We start from the raw sequence: 26,956 nt of genomic DNA, 5'->3' as shown, positions 1-26,956 counted from the left end.
CTATAAGTCACAAAAGTTAGTGGTATTAACATTTCTACTTCCTTAGACCCCCATGTTGGTTTTACACAGTATTATATTTTTAGATCTACTTACCTTTTCAAATGATTTTTAATACAATCTGAATTATAAATTCTACATTAATCTATCATGACCTCACCTGGTGGTCCTGGAAATCCGGGTGGACCTTGTGAACCTGGATAACCACGGTCTCCTTTACTTCCAATTAATCCTGGAGCTCCAGTATTTCCTTTTGGTCCAATTGTTGGGTCTGGTCCAGGAATTATCTAAGGAAAAACATAAATGCAATATTTTCATTGGAGCTGCTTGGCCCAAAACAAGAATAATTTAGAAATTTTCTTTTATTAGACATAAAAAAGTTAAGCTCCAACCTAGAGCCATTTTAATCTATGGGTGAGAAAACTGTCTTGTCAAAATCCTATAATAAATACATATTACTATGCAAACTATAGCATCTTACATCAGCGTAGGAGGCTGTGGTAAGTGCTTGAAAGGTTAACTGTGCTTTCAGGAAACTTTTCAGAATAAGTCACACTGTGTGTACATGAGAAATAACACTATTTCAGGGCATTACATGTCTTCAATCTATTGCATTTTTCACTATTTTTTTCCCTCTGAATGCTCTCTCTGTGCTTTACAATCCACTCTGAGCTGGAGGGAGTAGACGAGCTGCTATGATGTCTCCCATACACTAAACATACAGAGATGTATTCTGCTCTTCAGTCCTTAGTTAGTATACAAAGAGATGCAGCAGCAAAATGGAGGAAGTTATACAGTAGTACTGATCAGTGCAGAGGTGAATCCAGTTCTGGAGTGAGGTAAAAGACTTCTTGTAAAGCTCAGCACGATCTTTCTGTGTCTCCCACCATCTGTTTCTCACTGTGCTCCTATCTCCTTTTCCCTATTCCGCTCTACATAAAGAATGAGTAACGTGACACCTCACTGTGCTGGCAGTCTATCTTGTGACAGTTGAGGTGTATTTTCAGAGACATTGTAACTTTGGGTGGCAGAGATGAGGTGGAGATATGGCTCAAAGGGCCAATTCTGGGAAAACAGACCAAATAGTGCATGCTGTGATTTTTTTCCATGCAGACCATCAGTCCATGTGGAAAAGTCTATGGCTATAATGGGTCGGTGTGCTTTCTGTGTGTTGCCAGTGGGGCATACGAATAGCACATGGACCGCTTATACACAATTCTGCATGAGCCCTTTAATGAACCTGTTACTTGCTGATGGCCTCTACAGAGAACTAATGTGATAATGTGATATTTTATTTGTTGGATGCATCTGAATTACATAGTGATTTTCAAATATGGATACTGGCTTTATTATTCTATGACATAAACAGAAAATGCATAAATTATCATACCTGTCCAGGAGGTCCGGGAAATCCACGATCACCTTTTAGACCCTGAAAATGAAACTTACTGAATTATAAAGAGTAAATTAATTAAACTTTTTAGGTGTCAGAATTGAATACCAGGTGAAATAAAGGAGTTGATTCATCGAGACCTGTGTTCTTCATGCCAGTTTTGATTGAAAGACCACTGGTGTAAGATTCTAATGTTGGTGTACAGCAGCTGAGATATGCGCATATGTCAGCTACCGTACGTCAGAATCACAAGCGTACTCCAGTCACAGACTTGAATATATTTCTTCAATAATTTACAGATCTTTTGTAGCATAACTTGTGATGAATATGCCAGGTCCTGCTTGAATACGACCCCTCTTGCTATCCTCTGCCCACTTTTAGAAAAGTTGGCAAATATCAAAGTAACAAAAAATACGTGCAAAAATTAGTAACACAAACATTTTTTGACAATTCAAACTGTCTTGTCCCAGATTTCTGGAGCAAAGTTTTTTATGAATCGGGTCCACAGAGTTCAAAGCGGATCCGTCAGCATACCTTGACTTTGCTGTGTATAAGAGTCGAGTTTTCCCCTTTCTTATGTCACCAGTATCTGACAGGCCAAACAACACAAGCAGATTCAAGGCAGGTTACCAGTCACAGCTCAAAGGGGCAGAAAGAGGAACTTTCCCTTCATTAAAGGTAATCTGTCAGTAGGATCAGGCATCCTAAGCCGTCTATATGGGCATATAGGAAGGTGAATAAAATGATACCTTGATATCTGCGATCTGATCTCTTATTCCAGAGAAATCCACATTTTTATTAATATGTAAATGAGCTGTTAAGATCTATGGGCCGGACATAGATCTCCCTGAGAATCTGCCTCCAGAGAATATTGTAAATGAAAAGCGGCATTAGCAGGGTGAGACATGTAAATCAGAAGAGCAGATTGTCAGTCGTTACATGTCTCACACTGATAAAGCCACCTTTCATTTATAATAAGCCCTGGAGGCAGATTCTCAGGGAGATATATGTCCCCATAGATCTTAATAGCTCATTTACATATTACAAAAATGAGGATTTCTCTGGAATAAGACATCAGATCACATATATCAAGGTATCATTTTATTCAGCTTCCTATGACCTATATGCCCATATAGAAAGGCAGCACGGTGGCTCAGTGGTTAGCACTGCAGCCTTGCAGCGCTGTGGTCCAGGGTTCAAATCCCACCAAGAACAACATCTGCAAGGAGTTTGAAAGTTCTCTCCATGTTTGTGTGGGTTTCCTCCAGGTTCTCCAGTTTCCTCCCACATTCCAAAGACATACTGATAGGGAATCTAGGTTGTCAGCCCCAATGGGGACAGTGCCCATAATGTCTGTAAAGCGCTGTGGAATTAATGGCGCTATAGAAGTGAGTAAAATAAATAAATAGACAGCTTAGGGGAGTTGATCCTACTAACAGATTTCCTTTAATTTGGCTACATCACAATGAATCCACTGTAGTCTTACAATATTTTGTACACCATTTGGGCTAATAGGGTAGTGGATTATCCTGCCCTTAAAGAGAACAGAAATGTATGTTTTCAGATCTGCTTTAAATAGGTTGACAAAAATTGTAAAAAAATGTCTGATTTTTTTCCAGGAACAGTGCCACTGTTTTCAGTAGGCTGTGCCTGGTATTGCAGCTCAGTCTCATTTATTTGCATAGGCTGATATGTGACACGAGACAATAGCGAATAAAGCAAAACTACTAAAGATTTGCTACTACCAAGAAATAATGCAATTTAAGTGAGAAAGAGGTTTATATAAACTTCAATGATGGGATATAATAATGGATTGTGTTAAAATGAAAATGAAAAATTGTCAAACTTCAGCCTATTACAACTTTAAACAATAAATAAAATTTGAATATTTTTTTTTCATATTTGGTAGGCACTTTAATTATCTACAGATATGTGGGGGGCCCATATCCTTACACCTCATTGATCCCTCAATAGAGCCCTGAGCAGTGCTCCGCTCAGGACTGAGCAGTGCTCCGCTCAGTTCCTGCCAGTACGCGCACACAGAGTGGGGTACGGATACAACAGAAAGCATAAACTACGAAGCCTATGCTTTCTATTGAATCCGTACTCCACACTGTGTGCGCATGCAGGGCCCCCCATCTATCTGTAGGCAATTAAGTTGCCTTCCAAATATGAAAAAAACATATTCAACATTCAGTTCAAACATAAACTTACCTTCTCGCCATCTCGGCCAGAATTTCCTGGAAAACCACGTTCACCAGAAGCACCCTGGAATAATAAAAAAAATATTGTACATTTATTTTTGTTTTTTTTACATAGAAAATACTTACTTGGATATAATTGATACTAACCTCACTACCAGGAAATCCACTCCTTCCTTCTTTCCCCGGCTTGCCCTATTACACAATTAGAGATTGAAAACAATTTCCGAAAAAAACAGTTTGGTACAGGAATGGTCCCTAACAGGACCACTACATGTATAACACATCCTAACAATATTGAGCCTTTCTCTTTATGTCTATAGAGCCTAACAAGGCGTCAGTAAAGGAGTTGACCTTATTCAATTATGGGTGGAAATACTTACTATTTTTCCTGATTCTCCTGGTTCTCCTTTTTGTCCCTTCGTACCTCCAGAAGGACCCTAAAACAATTTTTTTTATTATGAATCTAAATTACATGAATAACAATAAATGTATTATTAATTTAATATTATTATTGTACATTGATAACCTAAGTACATAGAAAATATTACCATAAATAAAACCTCTCATGTGCACACTGAGACCCAGATTCATCAAAGCAATTTTGCAAGAATTTTGTCAATTAGAAAGTCGCAAAATTTGGCTGAAGTTCTGAGTTGCGCAAAAATCTTGCTACATTTTTGTGGTTGTACACCAGTTTCTCCCAACTCTGCTAAAATGAGCAGATCTGGGTGGAGTTTTGGCATGACGGGGTGGGGTATGGGGCGCAATGCCACAGCTTGTCTAATTCATGACAAGCTATGGTGCTCCTTACGCGAGGGACTGGTAAAGATTTCTTGAGTGGCGTCGAGAAGCGCAGGCCACTCATCAGATGCTCCTGATTTATGAAGACCCATGCATCTCTTCATGAATCAGGAGCATCTGATGCCACCACGCCCCCTCATCAAGACCCCCATTCTGAGTCTTTTTGATGAGTTTTTGGAGAGGAAACTCCAAAAACCAGATTCATTTTTTTCATGTGAATAACTCTCAGTTGGTAACGTTGTAATTTGCAACACATTTATCCAGTGATTTGGGCCTTTTTTCAAGTTGTATTTTGTGGTTTAGTTAGTCTTCTAATTTTTACATCAATGTGGCTTTTCCAGATGTTTTAGTCTAATTCACAAATTGCGAATTTTTTTGAAAAAGCGTGAAATTTGGTGCAGCTATGCCATAGTCCGCACCATCCCCTCCACCTCCCCCAAGTGATTTCATGTGGGCCACATCAAAAAGTTTTTAGACATTTTGAGAAAAGTGTGACTTTTTGCGCTAAAAAGTTGCAAAAATTTGGATGAATTTGGCACCTTAACCACTTCGCGCCAGAGCCTGTTTTTGCCTTCGTGACCAGGCCAATTTTTTCAATTCTGACCACTGCCAGTTTATGAAGTAATTACCCTGGAACGCTTCAACGTATTCCCCTGATTCAGACATTGTTTTTTCGTGACATATTGTACTTCATGATAGTGGTAAAATTTCTTCGATATCACTTGCGTTTATTTGTGAAAAAATCGGAAATTTGGCGAAAATTTTGAAAATTTTGCAATTTTCAAACTTTGAATTTTCATGCCCTTAAATCAGAGAGATATGTCACACAAAATAGTTAATAAATAACATTTCCCACATGTCTACTTTACATCAGCACAATTTTGGAACCCAAATTTTTTTTTGTTAGGGAGCTATAAGGGTTAAAAGTTGACCAGCGATTTCTCATTTTTCCAACAAAATTTACAAAACCATTTTTTTAGGGACCACATCACATTTGAAGTTACTTTGAGGGGTCTTTATGACAGAAAATACCCAAAAGTGACACCATTCTAAAAACTGCCCCCCTCAAGGTGCTCAAAACCACATTCAAGAACTTTATTAACCCTTCAGGTGATTCACAGGAATTTTTGGAATGTGGAAGAAAAAAATTAACATTTAACTTTTTTCACAAAAATGTTACTTTCGACCCAATTTTTTTTATTTTCACAGGGGTAACATGAAAAAATGGACCCCAAATTTTTTTGTGCAATTTCTCTTGAGCGTGCTGATACCCCATATGTGAGGGAAAACCACTGTTTGGGCGCACGGCAGGGTTCGGAAGGGAAGGAGCGCCATTAGACTTTTTGAATGTAAAATTTGTCTGAATAATTAGCGGACGCCATGTTGCGTTTGGAGAGCTCCTGATGTGCCTAAACAGTGGAAACCCCCCACAAGTGCCACCATTTTGGAAACTAGACCCCTTAGGGAACTTATCTAGATGTGTGGTGAGCACCTTGCACCCCCAGCTGCTTCACAGAAGTTTATAATATTGAGCCGTAAAAATAAAATTTTCACATTTTTCCCTCAAAAAATGTTTTTCATTCCCTAATTTTGTATTATCATAAGGGTAACAGGATAAATTGCACCATGAAATTTGTTGTGCAATTTCTCCTGAACACGCCGATACCCCATATGTGGAGGCAAATTACTGTTTGGGCACATGGCAGGGTTTGAAAGGGAAGGAGCGCCATTTGACTTTTTGAATGTAAAATTTGTTTGAATAATTAGCGGACGCCATGTCACATTTGGGGAGCCCCTAATGTGCCTAAACAGCGGAAACCCCCCACAAGTGCCACCATTTTGGAAACTAGACCCCTTAGGGAACTTATCTAGATGTGTGGTGAGCACCTTGCACCCCCAGCTGCTTCACAGAAGTTTATAATATTGAGCCGTAAAAATAAAATTTTCACATTTTTCCCTCAAAAAATGTTTTTCATTCCCTAATTTTGTATTATCATAAGGGTAACAGGAAAAATTGCACCATGAAATTTGTTGTGCAATTTCTCCTGAACACGCCGATACACCATATGTGGGGGAAAACCACTGCTTTGGTGTACGGCAGGGTTCGGAAGAGAAAGAAGCGCTATGTTGGCTGGGATAGGCACAGACGCCATGTCACATTTGAAGAGTCGCTGACATGCCAAAACAGCAGAAACCCCCACAAGTGACCCCATTTTGTAAACTACACCTCTCAAGGAATTAATCTAGGGAAGTAGTGAGCATTTTTTAATTTTTAAATTTATACCATTGGGCAGTGAAAAAAGCATAATTATATTTTTACCACAAAAAAATGTTTTACCCTCAGATTTTACATTTTCACACAGGGCAATGGGTAAAAATGGTGCCGAAATGTGTCACACAATTTCTTCTAAAAGTGTCAATACCCCATATGTGGCTGTATCGTACCACTTAGCCATACGGTGAGATTTGAGGGGGAAGGAGCGCTATTTGACAATTGGAGAACAAATTATTGTAGAATAGGCATTTGGATTTGGGAGCACAAAATTTTCTGAATTTCTTTTGGGGGGCAAGGACCATTTTGCTTTTCCAGAGCCTTTCTGCTACCAGTAACTTGGAAGTCCCTTATATTTTTAACAGATGATGGACCTGAGTGGGGACTAGCTTTTTTTGAGGACTGAGTTGAAGCTTTTATTGGGAACATTTTACGTAACATTTATCCGGCGCTCTAGGCTGAGCACTTACATCGGGGTTTCCATCTAATTTTCCAAGTGATGTAATTCAGATGAAACCCCTGCAGGATCCATTCACTGTAATGAGGCAGCAGAGTTACTCTGGACTCCGTCTGGCCTCTGTTTAGTGGTGTCCTTTTTTTCAGAAGTGCACAAAACTGTGGCCAACCGCACTTTTATGCACGCCTAAAACAAATGACACCGTGGGATCACAGGCCAGATGGCGTCCACAGTGGCCTATATCTGCCTCATTACAGGGAATCTTCCGTCATGGGTTCTGGCTGAATCACGTATTTCAGAGATTTACACGGAAACTCTGGTGTAAGTGCTCAGCGCAGAACACAGGATAAATGTGAGCAGAGCCTTACTGGGATCTTTGGGAGACATAATAAACAAATCAGTAGCAGGTGAAGAATATTTGTTTTATTTATTTTTTATGCCGTTCCTAGTGTGATATAACTGATTAGATTACTTTATTCTTCGGGTCGGTGCGATTACAGAGATACCAGATTTATATCGGGTTTTTATGACTGACAGCTGTCACACACTAAAATACGCTTTTTTTTGCAAAATCTAGTTTTTGCATCACCATATTTTGAGAGCTATAATTTTTCCATATTTCGGCCGATAGAGTCATGTGATGGCTTGTTTTTTGCGGGACGAGTTGAAATATTTATTGGAACCATTTTTGGGCACGTGACATTTTTTGATCGCTTTCTATTCCGTTTTTTGGGAGGTAAAGTTAACAAAAACAAACACTTCAGGAATTGTTTTTTGAGGTTTTTTTTATGCCGTTCTGCGTGTGGTAAAAGTGATCAGGCAGCGTTATTCTTCGGGTCAGTACGTTTACAGCGATACTACACTTACTGTATTTTTTTCATGTTTTGGCGCTTTTACACAATAAAACAATTTTATAGAAAAAAAAATATTTTTTTTGCATTGCTTTATTCTGAGCGCTATAACTTTTTTATTTTTTGGCTGATGGAGCTGTATGGCGGCTTTTTTTTGCAGAACAAGATGATGTTTTCAGTGGTACCATTTTTATTTCTATTCTGCTTTTTGATTGCATTTTTTTCCACTTTTTGTTTGGCGATATGATGAAAAAGCATATTTTTTTTCTTCGTTTTTTATTTATTTTTATTACGGTGTGCACAGAAGGAGTTAATTAGTGTGACAGTTTTATAGCTCGGGTTGTTTCGGACGCGGCGATACCAAATATGTGTACTTTTTTTGGTTTTGTAATAATTTACGGATTTATTGGTTTAATATTTTATTTATTTATTTTTATTTATTTTGTGATTTTTTTTTTAATAGTTTAAAAACTTTTTTTTTACTTTTTTTTACATTTTTACTTAGTCCCTGTATGGGACATTAATTTTTATTTTTCTGATCACTGATCTCATGTAATGTAATACACATATATTACATTATATGAGATCTTCACTGACTGTTTCAGTCAGTTTCCTGTCTGGCATCAGCTACATACAGGCTGAAGTCAGACAGGAAGGACACCATATATGGCAGAGCTGGAGGCGGTCATGTGACCTCCAGCTGCCATAGCAACCCCAGGTCCTGGAAGGAAACTGAGGTCTTCGGAGGTAAGTATGACGACCCCCTCTGTTCCTGCTGTCTCCTATATGCCGTGATCACTATAGATCACAGCATATAGAAGACAGCAAAGGGTTAACATCACTGGGACCTGATCTAATCAGGTCCCGATGATGTACCCTGTCAGAGCTAACGCTCTGCACCGGAATCGCAGTGCTTGCAGGACCCTGGGGGTCCTGAGCACTGCGAGACCACCCACCGTTTTTAAACGTCGGCGCTGCACAGAGCCCGGCAAGCGCCGACGTTTATCTACAGTGGGCGGTCGGGAACCGGTTAAACATCAGCGAAAACCACAAGAAAAAAAAAAGCGACAAAACAAAAATGCAAACGATGAATCAAGACCCAAGTTTTTGAGGTGTTTGGAGTTTTTGAGGAGGACTTGGAGAGCTTCCACTCAGTTTCTGCTCCAAAAAACCCTCAAATAAACTCAGTGTGAACATACCCGTATGGTACCTTTTGGTAGCAGGAAAATGTTTTGACTATCTGAAATATTGAGTTATTGGTGTTTTCAAGTCAGAAGCTCCAAGCTACTTACAGGAGGACCTGGAGGACCGGGTTGTCCATCAAATCCTTGTTGACCTTTTGAGCCCTAGAAAAAAGGACAGAAAATTACATAAAAATACGATCTCCCATAAATATTATCCATGGGACTGTTTCTTGTCAGAAAGCACAGAGGCAGTTGACAGAAAAATCTATATTAAACATTAAAACATTGTGGGATGGTAATTAAGCGCCAACAAGTAAGAAACCTCTTCCCAGATCACCGGAGAGGCTGTGACTCAGACAGTTCAACCTATCATAGGGTGCGCATTACAAGGGTGCATACTATTACTACTAATTTTGGCCTAAATTTAGCATCATGCACCTGGAGTAATTTTTTTATGCCTTGAGGTCAATGAGGCAAAAGGACCACATAGAAAAAAAAACAAAAGCATATGGCATGCTGCAGCTTGAAAAAAAACCAGCATCCTAAATAATATCTGAATCATCCCTAACCAGCATAAGAAGTACACATAAAACTCCCATTTATTAAGAAGATGTTGCACAAAATACTACAGAAGGAAAAACATTAGCATACCCCAATACAGAATTTACAGACATCCACAAAAAAAATCCCAAGGAAATAAACTGTACCGCCATTGGGGCATTAGTGCTGCTAACTGTCATCAGCTTTAGTGGAATGTTCCTATTTTATGGTTGATTCTGTTTTTCCTCTGACTTCCATCCCCGCAAAGCTTCAGTCACATACTTTGATGCCCCCCATAAAGCCTCTATTATCCACTGTGCACCCCTCAACAGGGCCTCTGCCACCTAATGTAGGCCCTGAAGACATTATTTATTTATTATGCTCATTCCCGCATCACCTGTGTCCACCGCTCACATGTATTCATGACCTGGATTAAAGGACTTTAAGACCGACAACCTGTGGTGAGTGCTACCTTTTCCTGACATCTTGGCAACATCTATATTTTCACATTTGTGGAAGCACCACCATATAAAGGCGTATTGCGAGTATTTTTATATTAAAGGGCCACTTTTTTTGAATGGTTAATACACGGACTGGTGCCACAGTAGCTTCATCTGTTTGTACATTATCACACTCCAACCTCTCCACCATGGCCAAGACCAAAAAGAGCCGTCTAACGACACCAGGGACAAAATTGTAGACCTGCACAAGGCTGGGATGGGCTACAGGACAATAGGCACGCAGCTTAATGAGAAGGCAGCAACTGTTGGCACAATTATTAGAAAATAAAAGAAACACAAGATGACTGTCAATCATCATCGATCTGGGGCTCCATGCAAGATCTCGCCTCATGGGGCCAGGAGGATTCTGAGAAAGGTCAGGAATCAGCCCCGAACTACACAGGAGGACCTGGTCAATGACCTACTTATTTCATGCAATAAAATGCAAATTAATTATGTCAAAATAATACAATTTGATTTTCGTTTTTTTATTTTTAGATTCTGTCTCTCACAGGTGAAGTGATCTACGATAAAAATTACAGACCTCTCCATTGTTTGCAGGTGGGAAAACTTGCAAGATCGGCGGAAGTGCATATATATATATATATATATATATATATATATATATACATACAGTACAGACCAAAAGTTTGGACACACCTCCTCATTTAATGATTTTTCCGTATTATCATGACTATGAAAATTGTACATTCACACTGAAGGCATCAAAACTATGAATTAACACATGTGGAATTATATACTTAACAAAAAAGTGTGAAACAACTGAAAATATGTCTTATATTCTAGGTTCTTCAAAGTAGCCACCTTTTGCTTTGATGACTGCTTTGCACACTCTTGGCCTTCTCTTGATGAGCTTCAAGAGGTAGTCACCGGAAATGGTCTTCAGTTCACAGGTGTGCCCTGTCAGGTTTAATAAGTGGGATTTCTTGCCTTATAAATGGGGTTGGGACCATCAGTTGTGTTGTGCAGAAGTGAGGTGGATACACAGCTGATAGTCCTACTGAATAGACTGTTAGAATTTGTATTATGGCAAGAAAAAAGCAGCTAAGTAAAGAAAAACGAGTGGCCCTCATTACTTTAAGAAATGAAGGTCAGTCAGTGCGAAAAATTGGGAAAACTTTGAAAGTGTCCCCAAGTGCAGTTGCAAAAACCATCAAGCACTACAAAGAAACTGTCTCACATGAGGACCGCCCCAGGAAAGGAAGACCAAGAGTCACCTCTGCTTCTGAGGATAAGTTTATCATAGTCACCAGCCTCAGAAATCACAGGTTACCAGCAGCTCAGATTAGAGACCAGGTCAATGCCACACAGAATTCTAGCAGCAGACACATCTCTTCAACAACTGTTAAGAGGAGACTTTGTGCAGCAGGCCTTCATGGTAAAATAGCTGCTAGGAAACCACTGATAAGGACAGACAACAAGCAGAAGAGACTTGTTTGGGCTAAAGAACACAAGGAATGGACATTAGACCAGTGGAAATCTGTGCTTTGGTCTGATGAGTCCAAATTTGAGATCTTTGGTTCCAACCACTGTGTCTTTGTGCGACGCAGAAAAGGTGAACGGATGGACTCTACATGCCTGGTTCCCACCGTGAAGCATGGAGGAGGAGGTGTGATGGTGTGGGGGTGCTTTGCTGGTGACACTGTTGGGGATTTATTCAAAATTGAAGGCATACTGAACCAGCATGGCTACCACAGCATCTTGCAGCGGCATGCTATTCCACGCGGTTTGCATTTAGTTGGACCATCATTTATTTTTCAACAGGACAATGACCCCAAACACACCTCCAGGCTGTGTAAGGGCTATTTGACCAAGAAGGAGAGTGATGGGGTGCTACGCCGGATGACCTGGCCTCCACAGTCACCAGACCTGAACCCAATCGAGATGGTTTGGGGTGAGCTGGACCGCAGAGTGAAGGCAAAAGGGCCAACAAGTGCTAAGCATCTCTGGGAACTCCTTCAAGATTGTTGGAAGACTATTTCTGGTGACTACCTCTTGAAGCTCATCAAGAGAATGCCAAGAGTGTGCAAAGCAGTCATCAAAGCAAAAGGTGGCTACTTTGAAGAACCTAGAATATAAGACATATTTTCAGTTGTTTCACACTTTTTTGTTAAGTATATAATTCCACATGTGTTAATTCATAGTTTTGATGCCTTCAGTGTGAATGTACAATTTTCATAGTCATGAAAATGCAGAAAAATCTTTAAATGAGAAGGTGTGTCCAAACTTTTGGTCTGTACTGTATATATATATATATATAAATCTACATATATATACAGTATATAAGTGTGAAACAACTGAAAATATGTCTTATATTCTAGGTTCTTCAAAGTAGCCACCTTTTGCTTTGATGACTGCTTTGCACACTCTTGGCATTCTCTTGATGAGCTTCAAGAGGTAGTCACCGGAAATGGTCTTCCAACAATCTTGAAGGAGTTCCCAGAGATGCTTAGCACTCGTTGGCCCATTTGCCTTCACTCTGCGGTCCAGCTCACCCCAAACCATCTCGATTGGGCTCAGGTCTGGTGACTGTGGAGGCCAGGTCATCTGGCGTAGCACGCCATCACTCTCCTTCTTGGTCAAATAGCCCTTACACAGCCTTGAGGTGTGTTTGGGGTCATTGTCCCGTTGAAAAATAAATGATGGTCCAACTAAAAGCAAAGCGGTTGGAATAGCATGCCGCTGCAAGATGCTGTGGTAGCCATGCTGGTTCAGTATGCCTTCAATTTTGAATAAATCCCCAACAGTGTCACCAGCAAAGCACCCCCACACCATCACACCTCCTCCTCCATGCTTCACGGTGGGAACCAGGCATGTAGAGTCCATCCGTTCACCTTTTCTGCATCACACAAAGACACGGTGGTTGGATTTCCACTGGTCTAATGTCCATTCCTTGTGTTTTTTAGCCCAAACAAGTCTCTTCTGCTTGTTGCCTGTCCTTAGCAGTGGTTTCCTAGCAGCTATTTTACCATGAAGGCCTGCTGCACAAAGTCTCCTCTTAACAGTTGTTGTAGAGATGTGTCTGCTGCTAGAACTCTGTGTGGCATTGACCTAGTCTCTAATCTGAGCTGCTGTTAACCTGCGATTTCTGAGGCTGGTGATTCGGATAAACTTATCCTCAGAAGCAGAGGTGACTCTTGGTCTTCCTTTCTTGGGGCGGTCGTCATGTGAGCCAGTTTCTTTGTAGCGCTTGATGGTTTTTGCAACTGCACTTGGGGACACTTTCAAAGTTTGCCCAATTTTTTGGACTGACTGACCTTCATTTCTTAAAGTAATGATGGCCACTTGTTTTTCTTTACTTAGCTGCTTTCTTCTTGCCATAATACAAATTCTAACAGTCTATTCAGTAGGACTATCAGCTGTGTATCCACCAGACTTCTGCACAACACAACTGATGGTCCCAACCCCATTTATAAGGCAAGAAATCCCACTTATTAAACCTGACAGGGCACACCTGTGAAGTGAAAACCATTTCCGGTGACTACCTCTTGAAGCTCATCAAGAGAATGCCAAGGGTGTGCAAAGCAGTCATCAAAGCAAAAGGTGGCTACTTTGTAGAACCTAGAATATAAGGCATATTTTCAGTTGTTTCACACTTTTTTGTTAAGTATATAATTCCACATGTGTTAATTCATAGTTTTGATGCCTTCAGTGTGAATGGACAATTTTCAAAGTCATGAAAATACAGAAAAATCTTTAAATGAGAAGGTGTGTCCAAACTTTTGGTCTGTACTGTATTTTCTGTGCTTACATATCTGATTCTAACTATTTGAAAGGTAAAATAACACATGCATTGCTCACACTTGACAGTCACATTTGTTAATGAATATGGAATACGACCATACAGATCTCTATACAAGCCTTCCTGTCATAACTGTAGCTGCAAACGGGACAGTGTTTGATCACATACTGTATACTTACATATACTTGTCTATTAGTGAAGCTTTAGGGATGTATCCAATTTCTGCTATTTCTAAGCATCTAGGGATCAAATGTCAAATGAAAGGATCTTACAATTATTATGTAATTATTTGTATGCCAACCTTCTCTCCTATTATGACTTGACTTTCGCCATCTGTTTTCTTCTGTTCCGTTGACTGCCCCGGAGGGCCGGGGGGTCCTTGAAGACCTGGGTCGCCCTAAGAAACAAGGTTATTATAGTACTAGCATATAGGTTAAGAGGGTGATAAAATTGCATAAAATTTCTAACACTAAAAGGAAAAAAAAAATGTAAAGCATCCTGTGGAATTCGCACAGCATACTAGCTTACATACCTTTTCCCCTTTTGATCCTTGGAAATTTAAACCCATGTTACCCTGATGAAATCAAATAAAAAATAGTTAGTAATGCTATGTAAATACTATGAAAAATAGACAACTACTTAAAATGAAACTGGACGGTTCCCACCTTTGCTCCTGGAAATCCAGGTGGTCCAGGGGGTCCCTGAAAAAAAAAATATAATAAACATTACCCTAAACCAAATGACATGCCCACCATGAAGAATTATATTAGCCTACTTTTATCAGGGCATCATCTAGATACTTGCTAGAACAAATATGTCTATTAAATGTAAAAGGTTTGGATAAAAAGAAAGAGGAGGTAAAGAAATCTAGGAGATAAATATGTAAGGTATGATGTTGTGACACAGAAAAAAAATTATGTATTTTCAATAATTAATGACTGTAAAAATGGCTGTTTTTCAATCTTGCATGGTAAGATTATTTCTGATAATCATTAACAACATATAGTAAGAATATCCCATAATGGGCAACTCAAAGCTGTATTCACCCTGCAGAAAAGTACTGTGCAAGGGAAGATGGTACAGTGAATAATACTGGAAATATATACTTGTACTAACAATTCACATACAAGAAAGCACACACATTAGAACCTGTAATGTGTCAGGGTTTCTGTTTTTTAAGCATTTTTCTGTATTTTTGATGTGCCACATCTTATATTGAAACAAGTCTATGCTTTACTGTTAAGCAATGGAAATGATTTTTATTGAATCCACTTATCATACTGTACCGGTAACCCTGCAGATCCCGGACGCCCAACTGGACCCTGAACTCCTTGGGGACCAAGTAGACCCTGTATAGAAATACAGACATTATTTTACAGGGAGCGCAGTAACCATATGCTCATCATAGCTGTTTTATAGGAGTCTCTACTTGTCTTATTGTGTTCCTTGTAATCTGTTAATAGCATTAATACATTAATGGCATTTTACTGTACCATATGCTTATTGAAAGAAGCACACATTAAAGTGTAGCAAATCCAAGTCATGTGTTTAGGAAGGATGATATAGGAAAAAATACTAGAAGAGATTAGAGAATCTTTTGAAATTCAAGTTCATCAGCTTTACTTAAAATTTTCCCAGGAATTCGATTTGCGGAAAATCGCATATAGAGCAATTACCCTACAAAGATGCGCATGATACTATGAGGTCTCCTAGGACTGCATCAAACTAATTTCAAGCCATAGTAATATCAAAGTGACTTCCACATATATGGCTATAGGTAAATGGATGGCAACTGTTATTCACTGCTGTCACACACTATCTATAATACTTATTCAGTGTTTTATAGCTTTCACTCACTATCTCTATTGCTGACCAGTGAGCTGTGAAAACTTCTCATTTTCCTAAATCACCCTAAAATGGTCACTGCATTCCCTGCCTCGGCTTTTATAAAGGCTAGGATAGTCCCTCCTGGTTGGCTATGCTTTACAACGTGGTGTATTAGCTGCAAGACATTGTGAGAAAGCCTGCTCGGCTGTGCAGGGGGTCATATGGTCCTTCACTGGCTTGTGCAATCTCCTGCAATGTGTAAAATGCCATTTTAAGTGATTCAGGCAAATCGATTTTAAACTGCTCAAATTTGCCACATTCAGTGAATTCCTAAAAATTTGACACAAATTCGCTTAGCATCAGATCGATTGACTCCTCTTTAATTACTTGATCATCAAATATACAGCTGAAGTCAAAAGTTTACATACACCTTGGCCACTAAAATTCAGTTTCTCACAATTCTTAGTAGGCTTAGCATTTGTTAGTATTGCCTGTTTTAGGTGAAAGGTTTCGAGTAGCCTTTCACAAGCTTTTCACAATAAGTCCCTGGAATTTTTGATTTGAAAGTTTCCCACTTTTTCATCCATACATAACAATGGGTATTAAGTAGTGATGAGCAAGCATGCTCGTTTAACCCTTTCACCGAGCACGCTCGGGTTCTTTCCGAATATCTTCAGCGTGCTCATATATTAAGTTTGAGTCCCTCCGTCTGCATGATTTATGGTTATTAGACAGTGTAAACAAATGCAGAGATTGCCTGTTTGCTAGGGAATCCTCACATGTGTTGAAGCTGACTAACAGTCATAAATCATGCAGGCGGGGGGATTCGAATTTCATATACAAGCACGCCGAAGATACTCGGAAAGCACAAGAGCATGCTCAGTTAAAGGGTTAAACGATCATGCTCGTCCATCACTAGTATTAAGGCCAAAGAGTTCAATTTTTGTTTCATCAGACCATGACATATCTTCAAAAAGTTATATAGTTGTCCCCAAGTGCAGTAACAATGTGTGTCTGGGCTTTTTATGACAGTTGTGGAGCAGTGACTTCTTTCTTGAGGAGCGACCTTTCAGGTTTTGTCAATGTAGGATCACATTTTAATATTGATATCATTACTTTTATAAGAGTAAGGTAAGGGTTGTTGCTGTTGTTCTTAGACTGATCTGTGTTTTTTACACTTACGTTAGTTAACCTCTAGGAGACAGAGACTTCTTCCTGAATGATATAATGGTTGCGCGGTCCAATGGTATTTAATTCTGCAGAACACATGAATGTGGCATCTTCAGGTGTTTAGAAATTGCTCCCAGGGATGTACAAGACTTGTGGAGGTCCATACTTCTTTTTCTGATTCTCCCATGATGTCAAGCATAGAGACAAGTAGGACTTGATATAAGCCTTAGCATACTGCCACATGTAAACCTCCAAATAACTCAAATTATATCAATCAGCCTATCAGTGGCTACTAAAGCCAATGTTTTTGGACATTTTCCAAGCAATTTCAAGGCACAGACAACATGGTATATGTAAACTTCTGACCCACTAAAATTTTGATGCAGTGAATTATATATGAAATAATCTGTTTGTGAACATTTGTTGGAAAAAAAAATGCTTGTGCCATGTACACACTAGATCAGGGTTCCCTAACTCCAGTCCTCAAGGCCCACCAACAGGTCATGTTTTCAGGATTTCCTTAGTATTGCACAGGTGATAATTCCATCATCAGCACAGGCAATAGTTACATCACCTGTGCAATACTAAGGAAATCCTGAAAACATGACCTGTTGGTGGGCCTTGAGGACTGGAGTTGGGGAACCCTGCACTAGATATCCCCAAGACAACTTGCTAAAACTAAAGTTTGTTAACCTGAAATCTGTGCAGCAGAGAAATAAGAATTGTAATGAATTCAGCCTAAGTGTATGTAAAGTTATGACTTCAACTTTATGGCTACATCAGAAATACATGTAAAGATAATAAATAAGGAAATCACTGGGATAGAAATTATAGTTTTACTCATTGATAAAGTCATGCAGTCTTAGACCAATATATAAGACCCACAGCTTTAGCATAATGAGTTACATTCAGGGTTGACAACTTCACTTTTTATTTTTTCTGGACAGATTTCTAAAAAAAATCATAAAAATCTAAAAAACTGACCAGCATCTCCAAAGAGAATAAGGCAAGTGTGAACATGTACAAGCTGTCATGACTATTCAATATAACCAAGAAAACACAGCTACAATGAATATAGGTAGGCTTTCAGCTCTGGAGAGGCATATAAGGTTAGGGTCCCATTAAAGGGGTACTCCTTGCTATGCTCATGGGATCTCATGAATTGGCCAATTTGTGCGCTAAGTACATTCATTTTTTAATATATTTTGCCAGTCCAATTTCATATATTCAATTTTTGCATATCCTAAAAAAATAATTTAACAGACAATATTTTTCTATGGATACATTGGAAACCCATAATGAATCATTATGATTAGAAGTGATATAATTTACAGGCCAGAATTCTGATATGGAGTTATCAGCTGCATTCACGGTAAAGTGTAAAATGATGATTATTACAGTCAATATAATCTGTATCAGTTTCTTCAGCCTCAAAAAAATCATTGACGCCTTAAAAAATTTCAGACAGGGTAAAAAAGTGTCCTATTTTCATGGACTGTCCTGGAATTTCTGGCAACCCTGGTTACAGTTTATCCATAACCTAATTTTACGAGCAAGTATACCCAGTCCTCGTCTCCGATGGAAGGATGCATGAGATGACACGAGAAGTCATGAGAAGCTGCCACTTACTAGAAGCCAATGCACCACATAAAAGGAATCTGAAGGGAACCAGTCAGCATGTTTTTACATAAGCAGCAGCCCAGGTGCATTGACACCAATGCATTTCCAGCTCAATTTTCATATAGCTTCTACCCTCAATTTTCATTGGATTTTTATAGAAAAAGTACAATTTTTATTGTACGTTTAAGCGCCTGCAACATACATAATACAACTTCCATATGTAAAAACTTGCTGACAGGTTCCCCTTAATTTCAGGAAAATATACTTCATTCACCTTAATAGAAAAGTAGGATTATTAGCAAGTGGTGCAAATACAAATACATGCTTACAAGCTCATCACATTCAGTAGTTTTACAGCATGCACACATTATAAACTAATACCTCCCGTGAATTCTTAGGTTTCAAATATTTTGTTTTAATGATAAGCATGGATTATGGCATAAAAAAACATCCGTAAATGACCAGCTGCAAAAACTTACTGGTAAACCTGGGAGACCCGGTAGCCCTGGTTCCCCTTTTTGTCCTGGCTGAGAAAAATCAATGATTTGTCCTGGCTCCCCCTAAATAAAACAAGGGAATGAAAAAACAAAATGTGCATAAGATTACTGCTGACATCTAGTGGTTGAATCATAAACTGCAACTTTTCAATTCTGTAATTCAGGTCACCTAAGTTAAAAGGGGAAAACATTCAGTGCTTCCATACACCCCCTTTCAAAAGGCCCCATAGAAGCCACATGGGATGTCTAACGGTATATATGCTCTGAGAACAAAACAGAACAAGTCTTCTTTGAAAAAAAACTAGATCGGCTTAAAAGCACAGTAGTGGTAATCATCACAAAAATGAACACAGCTTCACCTATCACTCCAGTAGGATATTAAAACCCCTCATAAAGAGCTTTATCTGATACAATTCATAAAGAACACTGAATTCAATGAAAGCTCTAATTCCAGTTGTTAATACAAAAAAAAGCTATTAAGAAGTACACTGGATGTATGGAGGGATCGTAGCCTAGAAAGATAATAAGGGCGCAGACAGACGGGCGTATTTTTGGTGTGAGGATCACATCGCAATCCTCGGACTCACCGTCGGCTCTCCTGACCTTCATAGAAATACATTACACTGTCAGGCTCAGGTCAGGAGAGGTGCCAGGCCAGTCCGAGGATTGCAATGCCAGCCTCGCACGAGAAATACTCCCGTCTGTCTGCACCCTAACAGTCTGTTCCAATTAAAATTTCTTACTTCTCCACCTACACTGAAGTTTTCATCATCATAAAATAAATAATGATACTCTCAGACTTTCTATGCTGTAGCATATTCATTATTTACAGTAAATATAAATATCTATTTTGTATATACAGTATGTGTGTGCATGTATTGAAAATGTTTAATTAGTCTGAGTTTTCTAGCGATAAAAAAGACATTTTATCTGCCGACTTACTTTTAAACCTGGTAATCCAGGGGGACCCTGAAAACAAATAAAAATGGCACAATTAAAAGAAAATGCAGAATACACAGGACTGCAGTGACCATTGTAAGATATGACATAATATTAGCATATGGCATCATTAACTGACCAATAATAGTCCATGTCGGCATATACCTGCACAGCTTTGCTCCTGGCCACCCACAATATACATGAAATGCAGTTATTAGTATGAATCTGTACTGGAGATCCCTTCCCTGCACGGCAGGGTGTCAGGAGCACAGCTGTGCAAGAGGAAAGCCAGTATGTCCTTCTATAGTCTCCAGATCCACAGGGATCACAGAGGCGGAAACAGTGGGATTGTGCTAGCAACTGTCATAGCCTTTTATGATGGGAATACTTCTATTTATGTTACAATTAAGTCAAACTAAATTTAAGATGCTGATAAAATTAGCTAAAGACTATATGTACAGTGTAGTAGTTTCCATGGTCACAAAACTTAAATGGGTATTCCCATTATAACACAAGAATATGTCAGCACTTTATGATCGATGGAGATCGAACTGTAGCAACCCTTAAGAATAAAGGGATCGCAGCAGTAATTCAGCACTGTAGGCTCTTCACTGTTTTTCCCCGACATCAGCACTAAGACCACCAAACTGTGCAGGGAACTGCAACCACCCTAATGACTTAAACTGAGCTGAGCTGCAGTTCCCCAGCACAGAAGATGGCCAGGTAGCTGCACTGAAGTGCAACATACCTCCACTGATCATGGAGCATAGGCATATTATAACCATATGCCATCACTTTATAAGATGGTAATGTCCCTTCAATTCAACAAGTTAGCTCTTACCTGAGGACCTTGAAGACCTGGAATTCCTGAACCTCCTGGAAAGCCACGATCACCCTACAGAACAAAGAACAGTATTAAAGTGGTTTATGTAAAATATAAAAAAATGTAACATTGCATCTGCATTTACCCTTGTAAAATATACTGCCCAAACAAAGGGATATATGGCATATTCAAAGGATACCTCTGGGACCTGCAACTATCTCCGAAATGGGGCTCCTGATGTCCCCTATTCACGTCGACGTCTGACCACCCATGAGTGAAGAAGTGGCGGCACATGTGCCAGTGCTCTCCATTTATTGCTATGCAAGTTGTGAACAGAGTCAAGGATGTTTGCTTTGCATTACTGCCCTTATGGCAGATAGAGATGGCAGGATGATGGGGCAGATGGAGAAGGCAGGATGATGGAAATGGCAGGATGATGGGGCAGGATGGAGATAGCAGGATGATGGGGCAGGATGATGGGGCAGGATGGAGATAGCAGGATGATGGGGCAGGATGGAGATAGCAGGATGATGGGGCAGGATGATGGGGCAGGATGGAGATGGCAGGATGTTGGGGCAGGATGGAGATGGCAGGATGATGGGGCAGGATGGAGATGGCAGGATGATGGGGCAGGATGGAGATGGCAGATTCATGGGGAAGGATGGAGATGGCAGGATAATGGGGTGGGATGAAGATGGTAGGATCATGGGGCAGGATGGGGATGGCAGGATCATGGGCCAGGATGGAGATGGTAGGATCATGGGGCAGGATGGGGATGACAGGATGATGGGGCAGGATGGGGATGGCAGGATGATGGGGTAGGATGGAGATGACAGATAGGGCAGGTTGAAAATGACAGATGGGGCAGAATGGAGATGGCAGGATGATGGGGGAGGAGGTTGATGGCAGGATGATGGGGCAGGATTGGGATGGCAGGATGATGGGGCAGGATTGGGATGGCAGGATGATGGGGCAGGATGGGGATGACAGATGGAGCAGGATGGAGATGACAGATGGAGCAGGATGGGAGACACATGGGGCAGGATGGTAGATCATATGGGGGCAGGATGGTAGATCATATGGGGGCAGGATGGTAGATCATATGGGGGCAGGATGGGAGATCATATGGGGGCAGGATGGTAGATCATATGGGGGCAGGATGGGAGATCATATGGGGGCAGGATGGGAGATCATATGGGGGCAGGATGGGAGATCATATGGGGACAGGATGGGAGATCATATGGGGGCAGGATGGGAGATCATATGGGGCAGAATCAAGACACATGGAGGCAGGATGGGAGAACATATTGGTCCAGGAACGAGACAAGGGGCCCGGATGGGGGATTTTAATATGATGTATTTTATTTTGGAGGATACTGTTTTGAATGGGGGGTCCTGTTACTGTGCAGGGCACCACAAATTGGGGAATGTGCTCTAGAAGCGGTGCTCTAGAAAACTGTTATTTTCAGCAGTGACGAGTCCTGGCTGGAAGAAGTGATGGGGGTCTGCACTGGATGAAAAAGAAAAGTGAAGATGAAGGACTTCAACTAGAGACGTCACTGGTGAGTCAGTGTGTTACCTGTTCACAATATAGTATATACAGAGCTCCTGTGTGTAATGTCACTGGTGATCACTGTATTACCTATATACTATATACAGAGCTCCTGTGCATAGTGTCACTGGTGATCCCTGCATTGACTGTACACTATATACAGAGCTCCTGTGTATAAAGTCATTGATGATCACTGTATTACCTGTACACTTATACTATACACTGTATACTATGTACAGAGATCCTGTGTATAATGGCACTTATGGTAATATTAGCATTGTGGTTTTTTTATCAATGATCAGTATTGTAGTATTCGGTCACTATGTGGTGGTAATATGTGATCTGGTCATGGTGTGGAGGTATTTGTTACTTGTATGTGGTATTATTCAGTCACTGTGTGGTGGTAATATGTAGTCCGGCCATGATGTGGTATTATTTGTCCCTTGTATGTGGTATTATTGGTCATTTAAAAAAATGTATGTGACACATTCCCTTAAAGAAAAATATACCTAAAAAGAATATTGGACATTTAAAAAAATGTTTAATAGGTTGGAGTAGAGTAGAGCCCTGACAGAAGAGTCTCCTTGTCGTGGTGGCGGATTAAAAAATCTTTTGGCCAAAACAAAAGCTGCTGGCTATGTATGTGATCTGGTGTTCGATGAGAACTGTTAATGTGTGATTGATGAGGGCATGGTGCAGAAGTTGAGTTTTTCCAAGGATGGGTGGTGGGACTGTGGAAGGTTCGAGAGGTTGAGCTGGGGTGGAGGCGGAGCCTGGGCGGAATCTCAAGGGGGCCCGAAAAATTTGCCAGTATGGGGCCCTGAAATTCCTGGTGGCAGCCTTGCAGCCCAGCACCATGCAGCTTGATTGTATTCACCTGGAAACAGAATTGGTTCATATTGGCATCCCGTTCTCTTCACAGATGAGAGCAGGGTCACACTGAGCACATGTGGCAGACATTAGAGTCTTGCGATGCAGTGGTAAACGTTATGCTGTCTGCAGCATCATCCAGCATGACCGGACTGGCGGTGGGTCAGTGATAGTCTTGGGAATCATATTCTTGGAGGGTCACTCAACCCTTATTTTGTAAACAAATAAATAAGACATTTTCATACCTTTGTCCCATTGCATCCTGGAATTCCAGAAGGTCCGGGGGCTCCATCCTGCCCAGGTAACCCCTGAAATAACAATTTGAATGGTTAAATGGATAGTTATCACCAAATAAACATATTAGGGAAAGTATAGTGTTGTACTTACAGGCAACCCAGGAGCACCAGGAAATCCCGGAAGTCCTGGAGGTCCCTAAAAAGAGAAATATTTATTAAAAAGTCAAGTTCCAATCCAAGTTCCCTTCAAACTGGTAGAGAGGAGAAACTTCATTCTACTCATTCAATTTACTTCCTGATCTGATACCATCACAAATGTTGGTTCTATAGAAATATGACATTAAATAGGAAATAAAATTAAAGACACACACAGTCTAGTTTTATTATTCATGAAACAAGGGACATACTCTTATCCCTTTGGGTCCGAGTGGTCCTGGTGTGCCATCATCACCCTACAATCAGAGAGAATTGCGTTAATGAAATTTTACTATTTAAACTTAGAATCTGAAAAAAAAACTGAAAAAAATTGTGAAGCAATGTGTAAATACAATTAACAAGCTGAATGGCAGGACATGCACTATAAAAAAAAACTCTTATGATTGGCTGAGATTACAAGAGTAAAATCACATACAAAAATGAACCTTTATTCCTGGCTGATTTATTTCAATGTGTGTATTTACTGACACCTAGTGGTAAAGTTAATATTTGCAGCCTTGATTCCAGCCAGCTATTAGGTAAAAAAGCAAAGCAAGACTCCCTGGTAGAGAGTTAGACGTGTTATATTTTCACACAAAAAATGCTGGCTTTTGATTTATTTATATGTAACTGATCTTTTGCAAAAAAACAAAAAAGTATTTTACTAATTGTTACTTCTCTGCTACTTATCTTTATTTTTCAAAAGTAGTTATTACAGTACTCTACATGTTTGTATTGCCACCTAATGGCAAAAACAAGTATTGCATCTCAAGACTAGAAACATATTCTACCTACACTACCTATAAGCTGTGTTAGCAAATCAGGGATAGAGTATTTTGTAATAAGTGTTGTAATTAATAACCATATTGTGGAACAATTAAAAGTCATAATTACTTGACTTTAATTTGTCTGATATGGACCACAAACTTTTTTCTTACCTTTTGACCCCGAGATCCAGGTGGCCCTTCAGGTCCTGGAAATCCAGGTAAACCAAGCTGACCTTCTAATCCGGGAAGTCCCCTCTCTCCCTATTTACAAAAAATAGGTAATAAAAACAACATTTATCTTTATTGTAATGACTTTATGTAACCAGTATGCAATTCTATTATGAGCTGTAAAAGTTTAAAAAGGAAGTATGAGACAGTAGAAAATCAGAAATCTAGATATACCAGTCCAATCATCATCCTTCTTGTCATCGGTTTGGAGAAGTAACATTTGCTACATATCTAAAGTAAATAATCTACATTAATTCACACGGATATTCTATTATTGAATGCAGAGTTGGGTTAAGTTGGGGGTGAGCAAATTGGGCAATTAAACCTTCAAGTGTAAAAGAGCCCTTGAACATAGGATCCCCAACTAGTTGACAGTGTGGTGCAATCATTTTCTGCTTCATTGTCAACTTTGTAAAATCTTTTTGCACTGATCGCATCTGTCAGAATATGGCTAATAGGAAGGAATATGAAAACATGAAGAAATCTGCGGTCAAGAAGTTAGGATGAAAGGTCCGGTCAGGGTGAAAAAGAGATTGTGACGTATCCAGAGAGGGAGGCGGAAGGTAGAGAATGATTAGAGAAATTCTTCGGCTGATAAGAGGGGGGATGTGCGGTCAGAGAATGAGGTATAATGACAGAGGTGTGGATGTTCAAGTGGATTTGTCACCAGATTTTACAATACAAACTGTATAGATTATTAAATAGATCTCGAATACATGATGAGATTGGTGTAGTTACCTTGGAAATCCAAGAAATAGCTGTATAATCCTGACATTAAAAAGGTTTTTCTGGTTTCTGAAAAGTTCTATCCCCAAGCGCAATATATTATAAAAAGAAAAGTGAGCCTTACTCACCCTTCTCAGGTCCAGTGACGAGTCTCCACTGCTGCCCCCATCTGTGTTGTCTGTAACACTGCCATCACATCGATAGTGTTACAGACAATTACTGAGCTCAGTGGCTTGTGCGCTCTAGGCACACAGTGCAGCAGAGCATCAAACAGAATGCTACCTAGTGTAGTTCAGGCCGCAAAACAGATTTCAGGTGGTCCATGCTGTGTGTTAGCAGCAAAATCTTCTAATAGAGTGATGTGGAAAAACGATTATACTGCTGAGTACTGCAGTATCATTGTTTTGTTTTTGTTTTTTGTAAAGTCGATGAACGTTTTAATGAGTTCAAGTGTGTTCAGTCTCTGCCCACCTAGCCTAATTGACAGTTGCACCTTGTAATGAGCAGTGTGAGATCTCAGCAGGGAGGAGCACCCATTAGACTAGGGGAGGGTGGGAGCGGAGATTGAGTTAAACTTTTCTAAAGGATTATATGGTCATTTTGATTTTCAAAATAAATACACCAGCCTCATCAGGTCTAATACATCTATTCTAATAATCTTTGCATTTTGTACTGCAAATCTGGTGACCGATCCACTTTCAGTTTGCAGAAAAAGAAAGGAAATGTGAAGAATAATTACAATCATAGAAATCTGTGAGTTGTTTAGAGTCATTTCGGTTAAGTGTTGCATACCACCTTTCATGATAAGTTTTTAATGTATAACAAGTAATGTATAACAAGTTATACTAATTATGAATAAAAATTCTCATCATGTACAATCCCGTGTTTCCTTATAATGGAGGAGGTCAGCAAAGTGAAATTCAAAATCCATAGCATTGCACTGCAGAGCAATAAGTTGTCACTTCTCGGCCGCACACTCACCCCCTCTCCCCACCTTTCTCGTAAATGGATGTAAAGAGGACCTGCGACCAGTTCAAAAGTGGTCAGTTTTTGCTCTTATTTCATTCCAGCTGTTCCTCTTAGTATTGATGATTTGGGTTTTTTATTTAGTGCTGATTTTTATGGTCTTTACAAAGAGGCGTATCTCAGGGTAATAATGCAGAGCAACCTAAAGGCACGACCCAGAGGATCATGTGAGCCACGCCCCATTATAAAGATAAGCCTAAAGACACGCCCCAGAAGATCATGTGAGCCACGCCCCATTATAAAGAACAGCCTAAAGACACGCCCCAGAGGATCCTGTGAGCCACGCCCCATTATAAAGATCAGCCTAAAGACACGCCCCAGAGGATCCTGTGAGCCACGCCCCATTATAAAGATAAGCCTAAAGACATGCCCCAGAAGATCATGTGAGCCACGCCCCATTATAAAGAACAGCCTAAAGACATGCCCCAGAGGATCCTGTGAGCCACGCCCCATTATAAAGATAAGCCTAAAGACACGCCCCAGAGGATCCTGTGAGCCACACCCCATTATAAAGATAA

At 40.0% G+C, this 26,956-nt stretch overlaps 1 protein-coding gene across 1 annotated transcript in view; it reads right to left on the bottom strand.

The window, feature by feature from the left end:
- Positions 1–26,956, bottom strand: part of COL4A5 (collagen type IV alpha 5 chain) — a 231,967-nt gene that overhangs the window by 106,852 nt on the left and 98,159 nt on the right. The window contains exons 3-19 of the mRNA XM_073641114.1: positions 24,630–24,719; positions 23,904–23,948; positions 23,648–23,692; positions 23,506–23,568; positions 20,857–20,910; positions 20,019–20,045; positions 19,059–19,139; positions 15,249–15,311; positions 14,628–14,663; positions 14,495–14,536; positions 14,264–14,359; positions 9,268–9,321; positions 3,975–4,031; positions 3,742–3,786; positions 3,605–3,658; positions 1,388–1,429; positions 158–284 (exon numbers count right to left, since the gene is read on the bottom strand). Coding sequence (XP_073497215.1) covers positions 158–284; positions 1,388–1,429; positions 3,605–3,658; positions 3,742–3,786; positions 3,975–4,031; positions 9,268–9,321; positions 14,264–14,359; positions 14,495–14,536; positions 14,628–14,663; positions 15,249–15,311; positions 19,059–19,139; positions 20,019–20,045; positions 20,857–20,910; positions 23,506–23,568; positions 23,648–23,692; positions 23,904–23,948; positions 24,630–24,719 — 1,021 coding nt within the window. The remainder of the gene's footprint in view (positions 1–157; positions 285–1,387; positions 1,430–3,604; positions 3,659–3,741; positions 3,787–3,974; positions 4,032–9,267; positions 9,322–14,263; positions 14,360–14,494; positions 14,537–14,627; positions 14,664–15,248; positions 15,312–19,058; positions 19,140–20,018; positions 20,046–20,856; positions 20,911–23,505; positions 23,569–23,647; positions 23,693–23,903; positions 23,949–24,629; positions 24,720–26,956) is intronic.

Source organism: Phyllobates terribilis, unplaced genomic scaffold (assembly GCF_046119375.1).
Source record: "Phyllobates terribilis strain yellow unplaced genomic scaffold, ASM4611937v1 Scaffold_7__3_contigs__length_470593459, whole genome shotgun sequence".
Taxonomy (NCBI): domain Eukaryota; kingdom Metazoa; phylum Chordata; class Amphibia; order Anura; family Dendrobatidae; genus Phyllobates; species Phyllobates terribilis.
The sequence above is the reverse complement of the archived record's forward strand: the minus strand, read 5'-3'. Positions and strand labels throughout refer to the sequence as shown.